Here is a 15,697-nt window from a genome sequence, read left to right as displayed (position 1 = left end):
ATTACAAAAAGGAAGAGCTGTTCGCTTATTAGTTTCTCAATATCCGAGGTGGATAATGTAGCTGGACCACTCATGAAGCACTGAAGTACTTCAGGTGCACTTAAAACACACTCAGATTACATATTGGAACACAAGCATCTGGAATTTTCTTTTTATTTGGAACCTGTGATTTCATTCTTTGTGCTGAGGTGGGTCCAGAGCCCTTGTGCTCAGAATTAGGAGTGATTGAGTTTCAGTCCATTTGGTTAAAAATCAACCTTGCAATGGGGTGTTAGGAATACTTAGCAATGCATTATCTCCCAAAGCGATGCACCCAGTGTTTTCTGGGAAAAAGGGGCACTTACGTCCATTAATAATATATATTGCCACAGCACACTCAGTTCCTGCATCTCTTAGATGTTGCTATTTGGGGACTGAATCTCTGCTTTCGGGTTTAGCTGTTTTATTCTCCTGGTTGCAGGAAAGTGATGTTCCCTAGCTCTGAATTAACCTGAAAAGGCGTCCCCTAAACATGGTAGCAGAGAAAAGGGGATCAGCCACAGTGTGAAGAACTATGCCCAGTCATGTCCACGATGGAGTGGTGTAGCGGTGAAAATCCAGACATCCTGGTATTAGCCAGGCATGAGGCCGTGGTTTCAGGAGGGTAGCCCTTGGAGAGCAGGATCCAGGCAGCGGTTGGTGACACAGGTAGGGGGGCCAGTCTCCCAAGAAGGAGCCTGGTAGGACCTGGCAGGGACGTATTCCAGTTTTAACAAAAGGAAAATGAGGCAGAACTCAAGTCTTAAGAGTTGTGTGAGTAGGACAGGAGGTGGGTGGACACACGGACACCTCAGGGCTCTCATCAGTGTGTCAGAATCAGGGTTTATGACCAACTGGAACGGAGCACGGATCTTGTCAAGTGTAGATAGACTCTTCAATGCAATGGTTGAAGGCAGGGGTTGGCATGCTCTCCCCAGCAGGGGGCACCAGCGGTGTCGCCAAAAGGCAGAATCTCACGCTCGGCCTAGATCTCTCACTGCCCCAGGGTTTAGGGGCCAAAGGAGAGGAGTTCTAGGTAAGAAATTCTGCTTTATGAGTTGACTGACAAGGCAGGAAGCTGCAAAGAGCTTGTAGGAGTAAGAGGACTGGAAGGAGAAGGAAGGTAACCAAAGTTAGCTAACATATAACGAGTCCGGCAGGTGTGGTAGATCCAGGCAGGACTGAGGGCGGGTCCAGGGAGGTCAGGTAAGGCAGGACATCTCGGGCACAGACCAGAGCCAGGGCACATGTCTCGTTCATCTTCCATTCCAGTGAATAACAAGTATGAGTACTGAGGGAAGAAAAGAGAGGAGGAACAAAGGGAAAGAGGTCACTAAATAAATGAGAATATGAAAAAGAAAACAAGTTGGCATAAAAGGTCTTTCAATTTGGCTGAAAATTAGTAACAGTAGATTCTATTCTGACTCCATCACTAATTAAATGCTGGACTTTGTATAGAAGTTACTTACATCTTGAGACCATAGTTGCTCCATCTATAAAATGAATGGTTACACTAGATAATCTTCCCCTTTTTTTTTAAGTTTACTTCAACAAAAATCTTTGAGTGCCTACTAAATACCAAGCCCTGAGTTTTGAGGACACTTAGATGATAGTATTAGTACCAGGAAATACCCGACTTCTGATTCTAAAGGATGCCCCCTGTTCTCTGACTAACTTTGTAAGCCCTGCTAAGTGTGGGTGTTCTTGGACCACAAGTTAATTGAAGCCATAAGTGAGAGGCCTGTCCTCCCTTGAGATACATCAGAGAAAGGGTTTGCCTTGCATGTGGCCTTTTGCAGTCAGAAGTCTGAAAGTGCGCTGCATTCATGTTATGTGGAGAGTACGAGTGAACAAACAACTGAGCACCTACTGTATGCAAGGTGAGGAACTGAGTACTTTCAGGTGCATCAGCTTATCCAACTCGCGTTGCGTGTGGCTTGCTTATTATGTCCTTCGTTTTACAGGTGAGAAACTGAGACAGAGAGGTAACATGGGTTTGTCAAGGTCACTTCAACTCCAGGTAGTTAGAATTCAAGGCTAGAACCCTTTCTGCTACGCTACAGCACGTCTTAACATTAGCTTGCTTTGAATAACATAACCAATAAACATGCTCAAATAATAGGCTTTTCTGAAAGCTAATCCTTGACATAAAGGCATCGGCATGAAGTTCTGCTCACATGCGCATCAAGGCTGGCATCCTACAGGGGAATTTCTAAGCTCAAATGAAATGTGATGGGGAGGAAACTAAGACAATGTATTCCTCATGCAACTGAGATCTATATCTATATCTGTAGTATCTATATTTCTATCTCTATACCTATCTATCTATCTAGATATTGATATAGATTTAGACCCCCATTTTACATTTACATCAACTGATATGTATTATATCTGACTATACCGTATATATCAGTTCACTAAATGATTATATGAACAATGAACTTTGGTTTAAATTGGTCTAGCATTTCTAGCTGTGCATAACCACTTATGTAACTCAGTCATGAGGCATTCTAGGACTTCAGTAGTCTGGTTAGGATAGGAAGCCGAGAATGGTAAGATTTGAGGCTAGGAGAATAAATTCAGCTTTAGCATAGATCCCCAAGGAAGGTGGCCCACTCCTCAAGTCATAAAGTCCTAGAAGGAAGAATGAGATGTGGGTGCAAGCTGGGAAAGCCTTGTTATCTGTGGGGTCCAAACCAACGGGCTGTGGGCCTGGCTAGGACAATGGCAACGGAAATCCTGGCAGTCAGATGGGAGGTGGAAGCTGTGTAGCCCCAAAAGGCCCATCTGGCATAAATAAGAACTGTAACCCATGGTAGGGTTCAGGCTTTGGAGAGCCTACTGAGAGCTAAGAAGAGAAATGGAATCTCAAACAAGCCAGCTGAGGTTTCAGGATAGGGCTTTGGTCTCAGTGGACAAACTGGAGAGAACAGTAGCAAGGTGCTGTTGTCATGCAAAACATGGCAGGGGGTAGACCAAGGCAATGGCGGGAGGGGCAGGGGAGGCATCCCAGGCACAGTGGGCTTAGGGCAACAAGAGAGGTTCTAGATCCACTGCCATGGGCAAAGAGAAGAGTGAGATTTCCTAACATATTCCAACAAGTTTGCTTAGGACTGGCTGAAGAACGGAGTTGTCCTGAGCCAAGCCCATAAATGAAAACTTTCAACACCTGTAGCTGCATCTGGGTCAGGAATGAATTGACATATCATGGTTTAGTGTTATTTAAATTCATTTCACAACCAAGTAATGTATCCATTGCATTTTATCTCAGGTATGACAAAGTCCCCAAAGAATGGCATTTATATTCTTTTGTCATTATAATACTCAGTATTAATTGGATCATTCTGAGCCTTTATAGGCTTTCTTAACATTATTACCATTGTAATGAAAATTCAATAAAATTGTAATGCTATTCAACAGACATGTTTTTTTTTAACTTATCTTTATTGTTGAATGTATTACAGATGTTCCTCATTTTTCACCCATTGACCCCCTCCTCCCCTCTCCCACCTTCCTCCTGCCTTTCCCCACACTGTTGTCTGTGTCCATTGGTTATGCGTATACCTATATAAGTCCTTTGGTTTATTTCTTCCCACCTCCAACCCCCCTTCCCTTTGAGGTTTGTCAGTCTAGCAAACAATGTGTACTTCTTAATCCCTTCACCTCTTTCACCCATTTTCCCAACCCTCCTCTCATCTGGTAACCAACAAATTGTTCTCTGAACCTATGAAAATGTTTCTGTTCTGCTTGTTCATATTGTTTGTAGATTCAATTGTCGATAGATATGTATTCTTTGCCATTTTATTTGTTTATATTTTTTATCTTTTTCTTCAAGAAGACCCTTCAACGTTTTATATAATAATGGTTTGGTGGTGATGAACTCCTTTAGCTTTTCCTTGTCTGGGAAACACTTTATATGGCCATCCATTCTAAATGACAGATTTGCAGGATAGAGTAATCTTGGTTGGAGGTTCTTGCTTTTCATCACTCTGAATATTTCTTGCCACTCCCTTCTGGCCTGCAAAGTTTCTTTTGAGAAATCAGCTGACAGTCTTATGGGAACTCCTTCGTAGGTAACTAACTGCTTTTCTCTTGCTGCTTTTAAGCTTCTCTCTTTGTCTTGAACCTTTTGCATTTTGATGATGATGTGTCTTGGTGTGGGCCTCTTGGAGTTCATCTTGTTTGGGACTCTCTGTGCTTCCTGGACTTGTATGTCTGTTTCCTTCACCAAGTTAGGAAAGTTTTCTGCCATTATTGTTTCAAATAGGTTTTCAATTTCTTGTTCTCTCTCTTCTACTTCTGGCACCCCCAAGATGTGAATGTTGGCATGCTTGAGTTGTCCCAGATGCTTTTTACACTATCCTCATTTTTTTGGATTCCACCCACCTCAGCCTCCTTCAGCCTCAGTTCCCATTGGTTTTACTGCCAGAAGTTATGGGGACTTCTCTTCCTGGCACTGGAACCCTGAGCGGGGCATCTGGTGTGGGATGGGGACCCCTCAGTCCTCCGGGAGGACCTTCCCAGTCGAGGTGTCCTCCTGAATTTTAACCACTACATGTGGGTGTGGGACCAGCCCATCTCGCCTCCGCCCCTCCTACTAGTCTGCATGATACTTCTTCTTTTTTTGTTTATCCTCACCCGAGGACAAGCGAGGAAGAGAGAAAGAGAGAAACATCGACGTGAAAGGGACACATCGAGTGGTTGCTACCCACACAACCCAACCAGGGCCAGGGACAAACTGCAACCGAGGTATGTGCCCTTAGCGGGAATCGAACCCGGGTCTCTCTGGACCACAGACCGACGCTCTAACTGCTGAGCCAAATTGGTCAAGGTGCAGCTTCTTCTTTAATTGCGTAGTTGTAGGACTTCCATTCAGCTCTATTTCAGGTGGTTCTGAATGATGGTTGTTCTGTAGTTTAGTTGTAATTTTGATGTGGTTGTGGGAGGAGGTGATTCTATGTTTACCTACACTGTCATCTTGACCAGAAGTCTCCTCAACAGACATGTTCTTGAATTGCTCTGTCAACATCATTGCAAAACCAATGACAGTCATTGCATTGTAACATTGCATGTGTACATTAATAAAATATGTTTTGGTTTTCACCAAGATAGCAATACAAAAAAACTTCAATTAAAATGTACCCTTGACCTTAGAGTATTTCAATAGATTCCCATAAATGGCTACTAATGGTTTGAAATTTCATGTCAATTTAATTTGAACAGTTTACTCAATCAGTGATTAAAATAATCCCTTTTAGTTCTTTTTTCTCTTGCAATCCTCACCAGAGGACATGTTCATATGTTCATTGATGAGAGATAGAGAGAGAGAGACATTGATCTGAGAGAAACATCAATTGGTTACCTCTTGAGCTCGTCCCAACCAGGAACCAAACCCGACCTCGGTATGTGCCCTGTTGGGGCTTGAGCTGACCTTTTGGTGTACAGGATGATACTCCAACTGAGCCACATCAGCCAGGGCCATTCCTTTTAGTTCTTGAAATTCATTTTATTGTGGTTCACCCACAGCTTCACAACCAAGCACTGCACCGACAGGACGTGAGGAAACCAAAGGAATTGTTGGTATATTTTCTAACATTCTTGGTCATTTTGAGGAAAAACCATGGTAAAAGTGTCATTTGTAAGGCACAACTGGCTGAAAGGAAGTTGATGTGTTTGGTTGCATTCTTCAGCCATGCCACTGTAAATGCTGAGAGTCGTATCTGCAAACAGATAATTGGTACATACAGGGAGCTTTAGTGCTGTGTCCTCACTAACTGCACATCTCATCTGTGACGAGAGGTGTGACTGTGCTTGATTTTCAATAAATTAACCAGGACAGGAAAGGCCATGTGGGTGTTCCCGTGTCTGTTTGCCACCTCTCACACATGGGCTCAAGAAGACACATCGGGCTTATTTACATGCTTGACCTAGCATAATACTTCTAACTCCTTGGTTGGCATACTTGCCGACCGAATTCCAGTCTTCTCTGAATAGATTTTTTTGTTTTTGTTTTTGTTTTTATCTGAAAATCCCCTGCCATGTGAGAAAACAGATTTAGACTGCTGGGTCATTCCGAGAGACACAGCTACACCAGGGGGCCACCATGAGCCTGGTCAGGATTTGTATCTCCATCTACTTCTGGAATAAATTCCTCCCGGTATCTAGCATGTTTCTTCTTTAAAAAAAAAAAAATGGTACAAGTTCAGGAGAGCCCATATCTAACATTTGTATTGGGGATCAGGACTAATACCTTCATCATGGGCTGCTTTTTATTGAATAAGTATTCATGCTTCATAATCATTTTTCTTCTATTATACTATTCAAAAAGCATTTATCATATGTCAGCACAATGTTGGGACTGGGAATACAAAGATGAATGAGACGAGCCCTCTGATCCTCACAGAATTGGTCTAAAGTAGGGCTTGAGCCCTGGTTCCACCATTCCCTAGCTCTGTGACTTTCCTTGCACGAGTGACCTTCCCACCCTGCACTCGGTTTCTCCACATGTGGAATAGCATAGTCGTAACATTCTCTACCTGCAGGGCTACTGGAGGTTACGGCATATCCAGTGCTTAGCACAGCCCTGGCTTAGCGCAGTGTGTTTACCGCTCAGTGTGTTAGCTATTAGTATTATGGAGTTCACATTCTCGTAGAGAGAGAGCATATCACATACTCTAAATACAGTTCAGGAAAGCCCTCTCATGGGGCTCGGAACAAAATGCCCTAAGAGCTCTGATGAGAGAGAGAGAGAATCGGGAGTTCATTTACAATCAGTTTTATTGAGTTTTCTTTGAAGTGGTAATCATGGCTGACAGGGAGGGTGGGGGTGTCTCAGAAGTGGTGACCTTTAAGCTGGACCTTGGAGACTGAATTCACCAGGGGAAGGTGGAAGGGATGTCCAGTGAGCAAGAGCATGCGCAGCCAGCCCGAGCAAAGGCTCTCCGACTGGCTGCTCATCCAGGGTCCGGGAAGTGGTCTGGAAAGAGCACAGAGATGCTGCCAGAACAGGTCAGGGCTGGGGATCTACCACCACAGCAGCACCGGAGAGCAGTGTGATCAAACTCGTTTTACAAAAATAACTTGGCTACTTTCTGGAAGATGAATGACATCAAAGAGAGACTGAAAGCAGGGAGCCTGTTATGAATTGATCATGGCAGCCTGGACGGGGCAGTGGCAGAGAGCAGGAGAGGCGAGGACATCACAGTGTCTGAGCCGATGTGGGGGCAAAGAAACCACTCAGGGATGACTTTGTATTCTAGCATGAAATAAGAAAAACAGGAAGAGAAGCAAGTGTGGAGAGAAAGATAATGAGTTCTGTGCTATAAATATTAAGTTTGGGGTGTCCGCAAGAGGAATATCCAAGTAGGCAGTTTAAAATATAATTCCAGAAAGACCCGCCGAGGGTGGTGGGGAGAAGGGATAGTAGAGAAAAGGGAAGTTGTAAAACAAGTCTTGCATACCTGCACAGCCCAGCTGGTTCTGTGTAACAGAACCAAAACCAGACAGGTCCCCCTCCAAACCTCCCTTTCACACCAGCAAAACTGCTTCACTCACGCACCTTGATACGCCTGTGTGTTCGTCTACATCTCTCCTTCCTTCCATTCAACATATGCTGATTAAGCATCTATTATGTGCCAGGCACTGTTACGGATTTTGGTGGCACAGACAGAAGCGAAAAAGTCAAAACCCTGTCATGGGGGAGTTTATGTTTTAGTGCAGGAGACAGTCATTAAGAAGATAACTGAATAAAATATAATTTTTTTCTTTATCGATTTGAGAGAGGGAAAGCGGGAGGGAGGGAGAGATGGAAACATCAATGAGAGAGAACATCCATTGGCCACCTCCTGCACGCCCCCCACTGGGGATCTGGCCCACAACTTGGGCATGTGCTCTGCCCAGGAATCAAACTGGCAACCTCTTGGTGCATGGGTCAGCGCTCAACCACTGAGCCACACCAGCCGGGCTAAAATGTAATTTTAAGTAAATGCTATAAGGAAAAATAAATCAGGTGAGAGGTTAGAAAGTCACCAGGGAGGGAGAGGAAGGGGAACTCTTTGAAATCGGGTGGTTATGTCAAGTAAGCCATCTCTGATGAAGTTGCATTTCAAACAGAGACCTAAAGTGACGGAGCAAGCAATGTGGAAATCTGGAGGAAGTATGTTTCAGACAGAGGGAAGAGCAAGGACGAAGTCCCTGAGGCAGGAACCTCAGTATAACTGAGAAACTGCAAAGCAGCCAGCTTGGCTAAAACAAACCAAATAGTCACTGGGTATCTTGTGACATTTCTGACACTACGGTCTTGTGTTATTAACTAATACTCTTGTAAAGATTTTCATGCATTTATATCCTATCTTCCCAACTCTATGTAAACCTATTGAGGGCAAAGTCTATGTTCAAACTGCTTACTCCCACAGTACCTAGCACAATGCCTTGCAGGAGTTCTTTCTCCATTCATCTCTCTATCACTATCATTGGTGGTGATCCCTAGGCCTCCCTTGCCCCACTCTCAGACACTTCTGGGCTCATTCCAGAAGCTGCTAACCATCTGGCAAACCACTGGTGAGCCGTCTAATACTGTTGTGATTAGTGAGAAACTCAAGCTAAATCCACAGCACCACAGAAAGCCCATGCACCAAGATCTACCCTTGCTGTTTGCACACCGGATGATTCTAATATTGAAGACTGAAACGTGAGGAAATTCTGCACATGCTCAGAGCAGCTGCTGGCTTTGCCACAGTTCTATGCTTAAACATTACAATAATGTTATTATTATCTCACAGGGGTATCCTGGGGTTTAATGAGATATTTTCAAATCACTTTGAGCTACTCCATTGGGGGTACTAAATAAATGGTATGTGTTCCTCCTGAAGTGCCATTTTTGACATTGATTTGTTGTGATGGGTTCTGCTGTCCAACAGGGCTGGGATTCGCCCACCAACTCATTTCCTACAAACAATAGACTAGCCGTCAGAAGGCGGTGGTTTTCCGTTAAAATAAATATGAAGTGAAGTGAACTAGTCAGCAATCAGAGGCAAATAGGCCGCTGTTAGAAATCTAGTATTTATTAAGCACTCACAGTGATCAACATAAGAGCTTCACAGTATGGTGCAGTACAGCGAACACTGGACTGGAAATGGTCCAAGGTTGCAGGCCCAGCTCTGCCACTAACTCGCTGTGTGAGCTTGAAGAAATTGCTAAACATCTCTGGGCCTCAACTATACAGTAAGGGCTGTTCTACAAAGCTCATAATCAGTCTTCCAGATAAGGCAAATACATGAAAGGAATGGAAATAGTCATTTCTGAAGGATAGCTACTTCACAGCAGGGAGAAGCTTGTGACCATCTATCACAGCACCACCCTCTGTTCTGGTCTTCCTTGCCGTTGATTAATATTAATTTCAGTACTAATTCCTGCAAATGGAGAAATAAATCACTTTCTAAGTCAGGCAGAGAAGTGCATGAAACATTTGGTCTTTAAAAATAGGGTCTTTGCCTTTCTATGAGCCATCCTTGCAGTAAGCCCTTGGTCTTATTCTTAGATTTAAATAGATGAATGATTGATTATACTGCTACCCTAATACCCAGCTCTAAAACAGTGTTCTAGTTTAGTGAGAGAGTGTTTTACACAGTTGTCCACTTTTACCACCTGACAACATATGTTACTGCCTGCAGGGCCTGGCACTGACCTGGAGGCAAAGGACAGAAAAGAACAGGGGTGCTTGTTGCTCCCAGAAGAGGCAGAGGTGGAATAACCCAGTAGTGTACTGTACTGTGAGCCCGGGTCCCCTCCCTCCCTCCACATCCCAGGAATCCCAATGGTCCTGGGTTCAGAAAGAAGAAATGTTGATAATTCAGAGCAAGTAGAAATGAAAAGAATCACTTATTGAGAAATTCAATTCAACAAACATATATTGAGTTCCTACTATGTATCAGGCACTTTGGTAGTTGCTGGCATTGTAAATCAGGTGAGACCCAGTCTCTATCCTCCATGACCACATGTCATACTTACTCCAAGTCCAGTTACCAGCTGAGGTATGATGGTGTGGGAGTTGTCTAGACAACAGCTCCTCTTTTGTAAATGATTCAAAAGATACAACAGAAAACACATGTCTGAGCCTGGGTTGACTCTAAACTGGAGTTGCTAAAATGCTTGGAAACAGAAATTGTGTTCAAAGTGACCACATCAATTTGGAAAACTAGTTTAGGTTCAAACGGGATAAATGTAAGTTACTATCCTCAGGCTAAAATCAAGCAACAGAGATACAAGTTTTGGAATGAATGTTCTCCCAGTTTAACAACTGGAGTGTGGCAAATCCCTTACTGCAAGGCTGCAGTGGAACATTAAGTAGACAGTAGAGGTACAGGTCTCCATTCGTCCTTCCCACCACAGATTTAAGACGAGATATGAATTTTCTCTGTCACTTTCCTCTTACTTCCCACTGACAGGAATTGTCAAGTACTGTAAAACCAGGCTGCCCTCTCCAAGCCCCACCAGAAACGTGGTGCTTGGTTCTTCCCAACGACTGGAATCTAAGCTATGAAAGTTAGTGTGAACTATTCGCTCCAGAAGCCAAGTCCTCGAATGCCATGACCCATTTTCTCCAGACTCTAGGTGGGAAACTCACCAGCCCCCATTACTACTCCCTCCAGCTTCTAATTCCAGCAGGAGCAGTTAGAGCCCTCCAGGCCTGGAGGTCTTCTACCTCCTGTGGACTCAGCAGGCTTGCCTCTTCCCCAGAGCACCCACCTGGCCTGCCACCCCCCGCCTGGCATGGCTCCAGATCCAGGGCACATCCCCACCTTCCCTCCTCGCCTGCCTCGGCCAGCGGCCCCCTGGGCTCCTCGGAGTCCGCCTCCCCGGGTCGGCCCAGGTGGAGCTGGCGGGCCGCGGTGCGGGTCCAGGGTGAGTGGAGAAGCCCCGCGAATGGGACGCGGCCTCGCCAGCCGAGGGCGGGCACACTGACCCCAAGCCGGCCGAGCCCAGGGGGCAAGCTGAGGGGCAAAAAGAGGGCGCCGGGGTGACTCAGAAAAGCTAAGGTCACGACGGGGAGGGGCGGGGCCAGGCGCGCGCCCGCGCGGGGGGCGGAGACCTCGAGGGGCCGCGGAGGGCGGCGGGCGCGCGCGGGGCGCGGGCGGGGCGGAGGGAGCGCGGGGCGGGCGTGCAGCCGTCTGTCTGGTGAGGAGCCCGCGGGCCGCGCCACAGCCAGACCGAGCCCGGCGGCGGCAGCGGCAGCAACAGGCGGCGGGCTGGGCTCGGGGCGGAGGCGGCGCGGGAGCGGGCAGCGTGCGGAGGAGCGCCGCGGCCCCGCGCTGCCCCGGGGTTCCCGCCGCATGGAAGAGCATCTCAGCCTGCTGAGCTCGCCGCCGCCGCCCTCCGCCCGCCACCGCGCCCACCCGCCCCAGCGCCCCGCCAGCGGCGGCGCCCGCACCCTGGTGAACCCGGGCTACGCCGAGTCGGCCGCGGGCCCCGAGCTGCCGCCCGACATGACCGTGGTGCCCGGAGACCACCTGCTGGAGCCGGAGGCGGCCGACGGCGGCGGGGACCCGCCTGAGGGCGGCTGTGGCGGCGGCGGCGGCGGCGGCTGTGACCGCTACGAGCCGCTGCCGCCCGCGCTGCCCGCCGCCGGCGACCAGGACTGCTGCGGGGAGCGCGTGGTGATCAACATCTCGGGGCTGCGCTTCGAGACGCAGCTCAAGACCCTCTGCCAGTTCCCGGAGACGCTGCTGGGGGACCCCAAGCGGCGCATGCGGTACTTCGACCCGCTCCGCAACGAGTACTTCTTCGACCGCAACCGGCCCAGCTTCGACGCCATCCTCTACTACTACCAGTCCGGGGGCCGCATCCGCCGGCCGGTCAACGTGCCCATCGACATCTTCTCCGAGGAGATCCGCTTCTATCAGCTGGGCGAGGAGGCCATGGAGAAGTTCCGCGAGGACGAGGGCTTCCTGCGGGAGGAGGAGCGGCCGCTGCCCCGCCGCGACTTCCAGCGCCAGGTGTGGCTGCTCTTCGAGTACCCCGAGAGCTCCGGGCCCGCCCGGGGCATCGCCATCGTGTCCGTGCTCGTCATCCTCATCTCCATCGTCATCTTCTGCCTGGAGACGCTGCCCGAGTTCCGCGACGAGAAGGGCTACTTCGCCTCGCCGTCGCTGGTGGAGGCGGCCAGCAACGGCACGTCGGGGGCCCCTGCCGGAGCCTCCAGCTTCTCCGATCCCTTCTTCGTGGTGGAGACGCTGTGCATCATCTGGTTCTCCTTTGAGCTGCTGGTGCGCTTCTTCGCTTGCCCCAGCAAAGCCACCTTCTCGCGAAATATCATGAACCTGATAGACATTGTGGCCATCATCCCTTATTTCATCACTCTGGGCACGGAGCTGGCTGAGCGCCAGGGCAATGGACAGCAAGCCATGTCCCTGGCCATCCTGAGGGTCATCCGGCTGGTGCGGGTCTTCCGAATCTTCAAGCTCTCCCGCCACTCCAAGGGGCTGCAGATCCTGGGACAGACGCTGAAGGCTTCCATGCGGGAGCTGGGGCTGCTCATCTTCTTCCTCTTTATCGGGGTCATCCTCTTCTCCAGCGCCGTCTACTTTGCCGAGGCAGACGACCCCACTTCGAGGTTTAGCAGTATCCCTGATGCCTTCTGGTGGGCCGTGGTAACCATGACAACAGTAGGCTACGGGGATATGCACCCAGTGACCATAGGGGGCAAGATTGTGGGGTCGCTCTGTGCCATCGCTGGTGTCTTGACCATTGCTTTGCCAGTCCCTGTGATTGTCTCCAATTTCAATTACTTCTACCACCGGGAGACAGAAGGGGAAGAGCAAGCCCAGTACATGCACGTGGGGAGCTGCCAGCATCTCTCCCCTTCAGCCGAGGAGCTCCGAAAAACAAGGAGTAACTCGACTCTGAGTAAGTCGGAGTATATGGTGATCGAAGAGGGGGGTATGAACCATAGCGCCTTCCCCCAGACCCCCTTCAAAACAGGCAATTCCACTGCCACTTGCACCACGAACAATAACCCCAACTCCTGTGTCAACATCAAAAAGATATTTACCGATGTTTAATATATGGTACAAGTGACACGCTGTGCTCAGTATTGTGTGGATCGTGCCCCCCGGTCTGTGTATGCCCTTGTTTTATACATTCCAGACCACCCATCAAGGAAAGGACATGAAGAAGTGGAAAGTACACTTCATTCTCGCTCCCCTACTGCTTCACACTGAAACAGGTGTCTGTTTGCAAGACGGCTGCATTCTCTCAGCTCTCCTCCCCCCCCCCTTCCTCTCTCTCAATATTGCAAACAGCAGACTTTAGACTTGATTTCTAGTACACGCCCTATGAAAAAAAAAAAAAACAACCTGTACATCCTGGGAGGAAATGAAACTAAAGAACAGTTAGGGTAACTGTTTAACCTCAGAATTAAAAGACAGCTGTTTCTTTACTAAGTAAAGCAGGCACATACTTAAAGGATGTTTCAGTTTGATGGACCTTTCAACATTATTGAATATTTAGTTCAATTGCCAACACTGTGGATATATGGATGGAAAGTCCATTCAAAGAGACTTGTAAACCGAACATAAGTTTATTTGGTTTTTGACTGGAACTTCTATTCTGTTCAGAGCCCCCTCCCCAGAATTCTAAGGATCTCTACCACTTTGAACAAAGAGAAATGCCCAAGATGTACTCATCTGACTAATTCAACTCTTTGTTAGGCATTTTGAAAGCATCAGACTAATAGATTCCTGTGAAGTTCTGTGCGTGTGTGCTCCAGCCACTAGAAACAGATGTTTTCAGTGCTGCTGAGAGAAACAAAAAAATTTCCTAGTACATCCGAGAGAGAAGCTTCTGCAGTATCACAAGAAGATTTAAGTGGCAGACACTCCTTCCAGCGGAAGTTACTAATTCGGACCTGACTGATGCAGTTTCCATAGCAACCCATGTTTCCTGGGAAACCCGAAAAAGGTTGTCATGGCATCTCTTGCTCTCTATCCCCGCCCTCTAGCCCCTGCCGTTTCCACAGTAACCTTTCCAGATGGTTCCTACTTACCTGGTTTCATAAGAAAAACCACTGTTTGAATAAACCGCACAAATAAAGTGAAGTCTGAGATTCCAAGGTGGTGAAATGAACCATAAAATGCATATTTTTTTACTACCAGAAACCACTGATATCATCCTATAATGACTGAATTGAGAAGGAAAATATCAGCTTTGGGATTTTTAGATATATACCACATCAGACATGGTGTGAATTAAATGCAAGTAATCAGGCAATAATTTCAAAAGATGCTTCTCCGCTGTTTTCTTTCACCAAGAAGTTTCCAGCCAACAAATGAAAATAAAAAGCAAATATGAAAGTGTTCTGTACATAAGCAAATGAAAGATTCAGTTGGTGTACCTGAAACCTTACTACAAGGGACCTTCAGATGTCCTCTTTAAAAAACAAAACAAACAAACAAAAAAAACCACTCCAGATCCCACAACAGCACTGTCACCAGCACAGCCCTTGAAAAGCTAAATAAAATAGAAAACTATAAATGATGCATTTTTAACTGAGGGAATTGCAGACAGTCAATAAGAAGGAGGGACGGGAAGTTAACCAGATCTTGGGGAAATACCTTCAAGTTTCAGCCATGTGCCAGGATTGGCAGAAGACAGACAGAATCAGGTGAGCACTGTGTGGGCTACTGAGAGCACTTCCTTTTTGTCCAAGGAAGCAGGGAAATGCCATTCATGTCTAGGTTGGTGATACTGGCAAAACCAGTAGTTTCATATTATCTGCTAGGTGCCTTTTAAAGATCTTTTAGAGCACCTTTTGCATTTGATTTCCATGTTGCTAACTCGTTTGGTTCCCGTTGTTTCTTGCAAAAGGATGAAAAGAAAAGTCATTGCTCTTGATGATAGCCTTCACCCAGACTGAACTGAAGGTGATGCCGTTTCTTTTTCTAACCCACTTAGCTTCTGGACAAACTGTCTCCCTTAAAAAAGAATAAAACACAGAAGCTACTGCTATTAGATTATTGTTCCAATTTTAACTTACATAATTATTTGGTAGTATGTGGTAGTACAATCCTTTGAGACAAAAATGGTTAAAATTGCAATAAAGGTAACATTTTAACAAATAATTTTACATACATGATAGACATTATACATTATCCACAATTATACATTATCCACAATTATTTTTTGGTTTTGATAGGTTGTAACTATTCTAGAGTAAATGAGAGTTGCTCTATTTTAATAAAACTCATTAAGTATTTTCATGTAATCAGAAGCCTACTTATGTTATTATTTGTGTATTTGAGACAGTGAAAGATGATGATTAAAATTATAAGAGGGAGGAGAAAAAAGAAATCTATCTACCTAGACATAGAGTCATTGTTCTTATCTGTGTGCATGGGAATGGAACCTTTTTATCTAGTTTCCTTTGCCTTTCTTTGAGTTACTTTTAACATTGATCTACCTTTTGACCATATTTTTGGTATTATTAATGACCAGAAATTCTTTTTATGACCCATTTTGGTGGTTATATGTTAGATACACTATAATAAAAACATGAGTAAATTCTGTATCTTTTTTAAAAAGCTCTTGACATAAAGATAAACAAAGTGCACTGAGAGTTATATTCAATTTTTCAGAAGATGTAGAAACCCTGATGAGCTCTATAAGTAATTAATGTCTGTGCCAT

General features: G+C 46.3%; 1 protein-coding gene across 1 annotated transcript; it reads left to right on the top strand.

Annotated features, from left to right (window-relative positions):
- The first annotated feature begins 11,207 nt into the window (after positions 1 to 11,207).
- KCNA3 (potassium voltage-gated channel subfamily A member 3) lies at positions 11,208 to 13,687 on the top strand. The gene has a single exon (XM_036272926.1). The coding sequence runs from the start codon at positions 11,349 to 11,351 to the stop codon at positions 13,074 to 13,076; it is 1,728 nt and encodes a 575-aa protein (XP_036128819.1). The 5' UTR covers positions 11,208 to 11,348; the 3' UTR covers positions 13,077 to 13,687.
- The last annotated feature ends 2,010 nt before the right edge of the window (positions 13,688 to 15,697 follow it).

This window comes from Molossus molossus, unplaced genomic scaffold (genome assembly GCF_014108415.1).
Source record: "Molossus molossus isolate mMolMol1 unplaced genomic scaffold, mMolMol1.p scaffold_m16_p_20, whole genome shotgun sequence".
NCBI classification, from domain to species: Eukaryota; Metazoa; Chordata; class Mammalia; order Chiroptera; family Molossidae; genus Molossus; species Molossus molossus.
The sequence above is the reverse complement of the archived record's forward strand: the minus strand, read 5'-3'. Positions and strand labels throughout refer to the sequence as shown.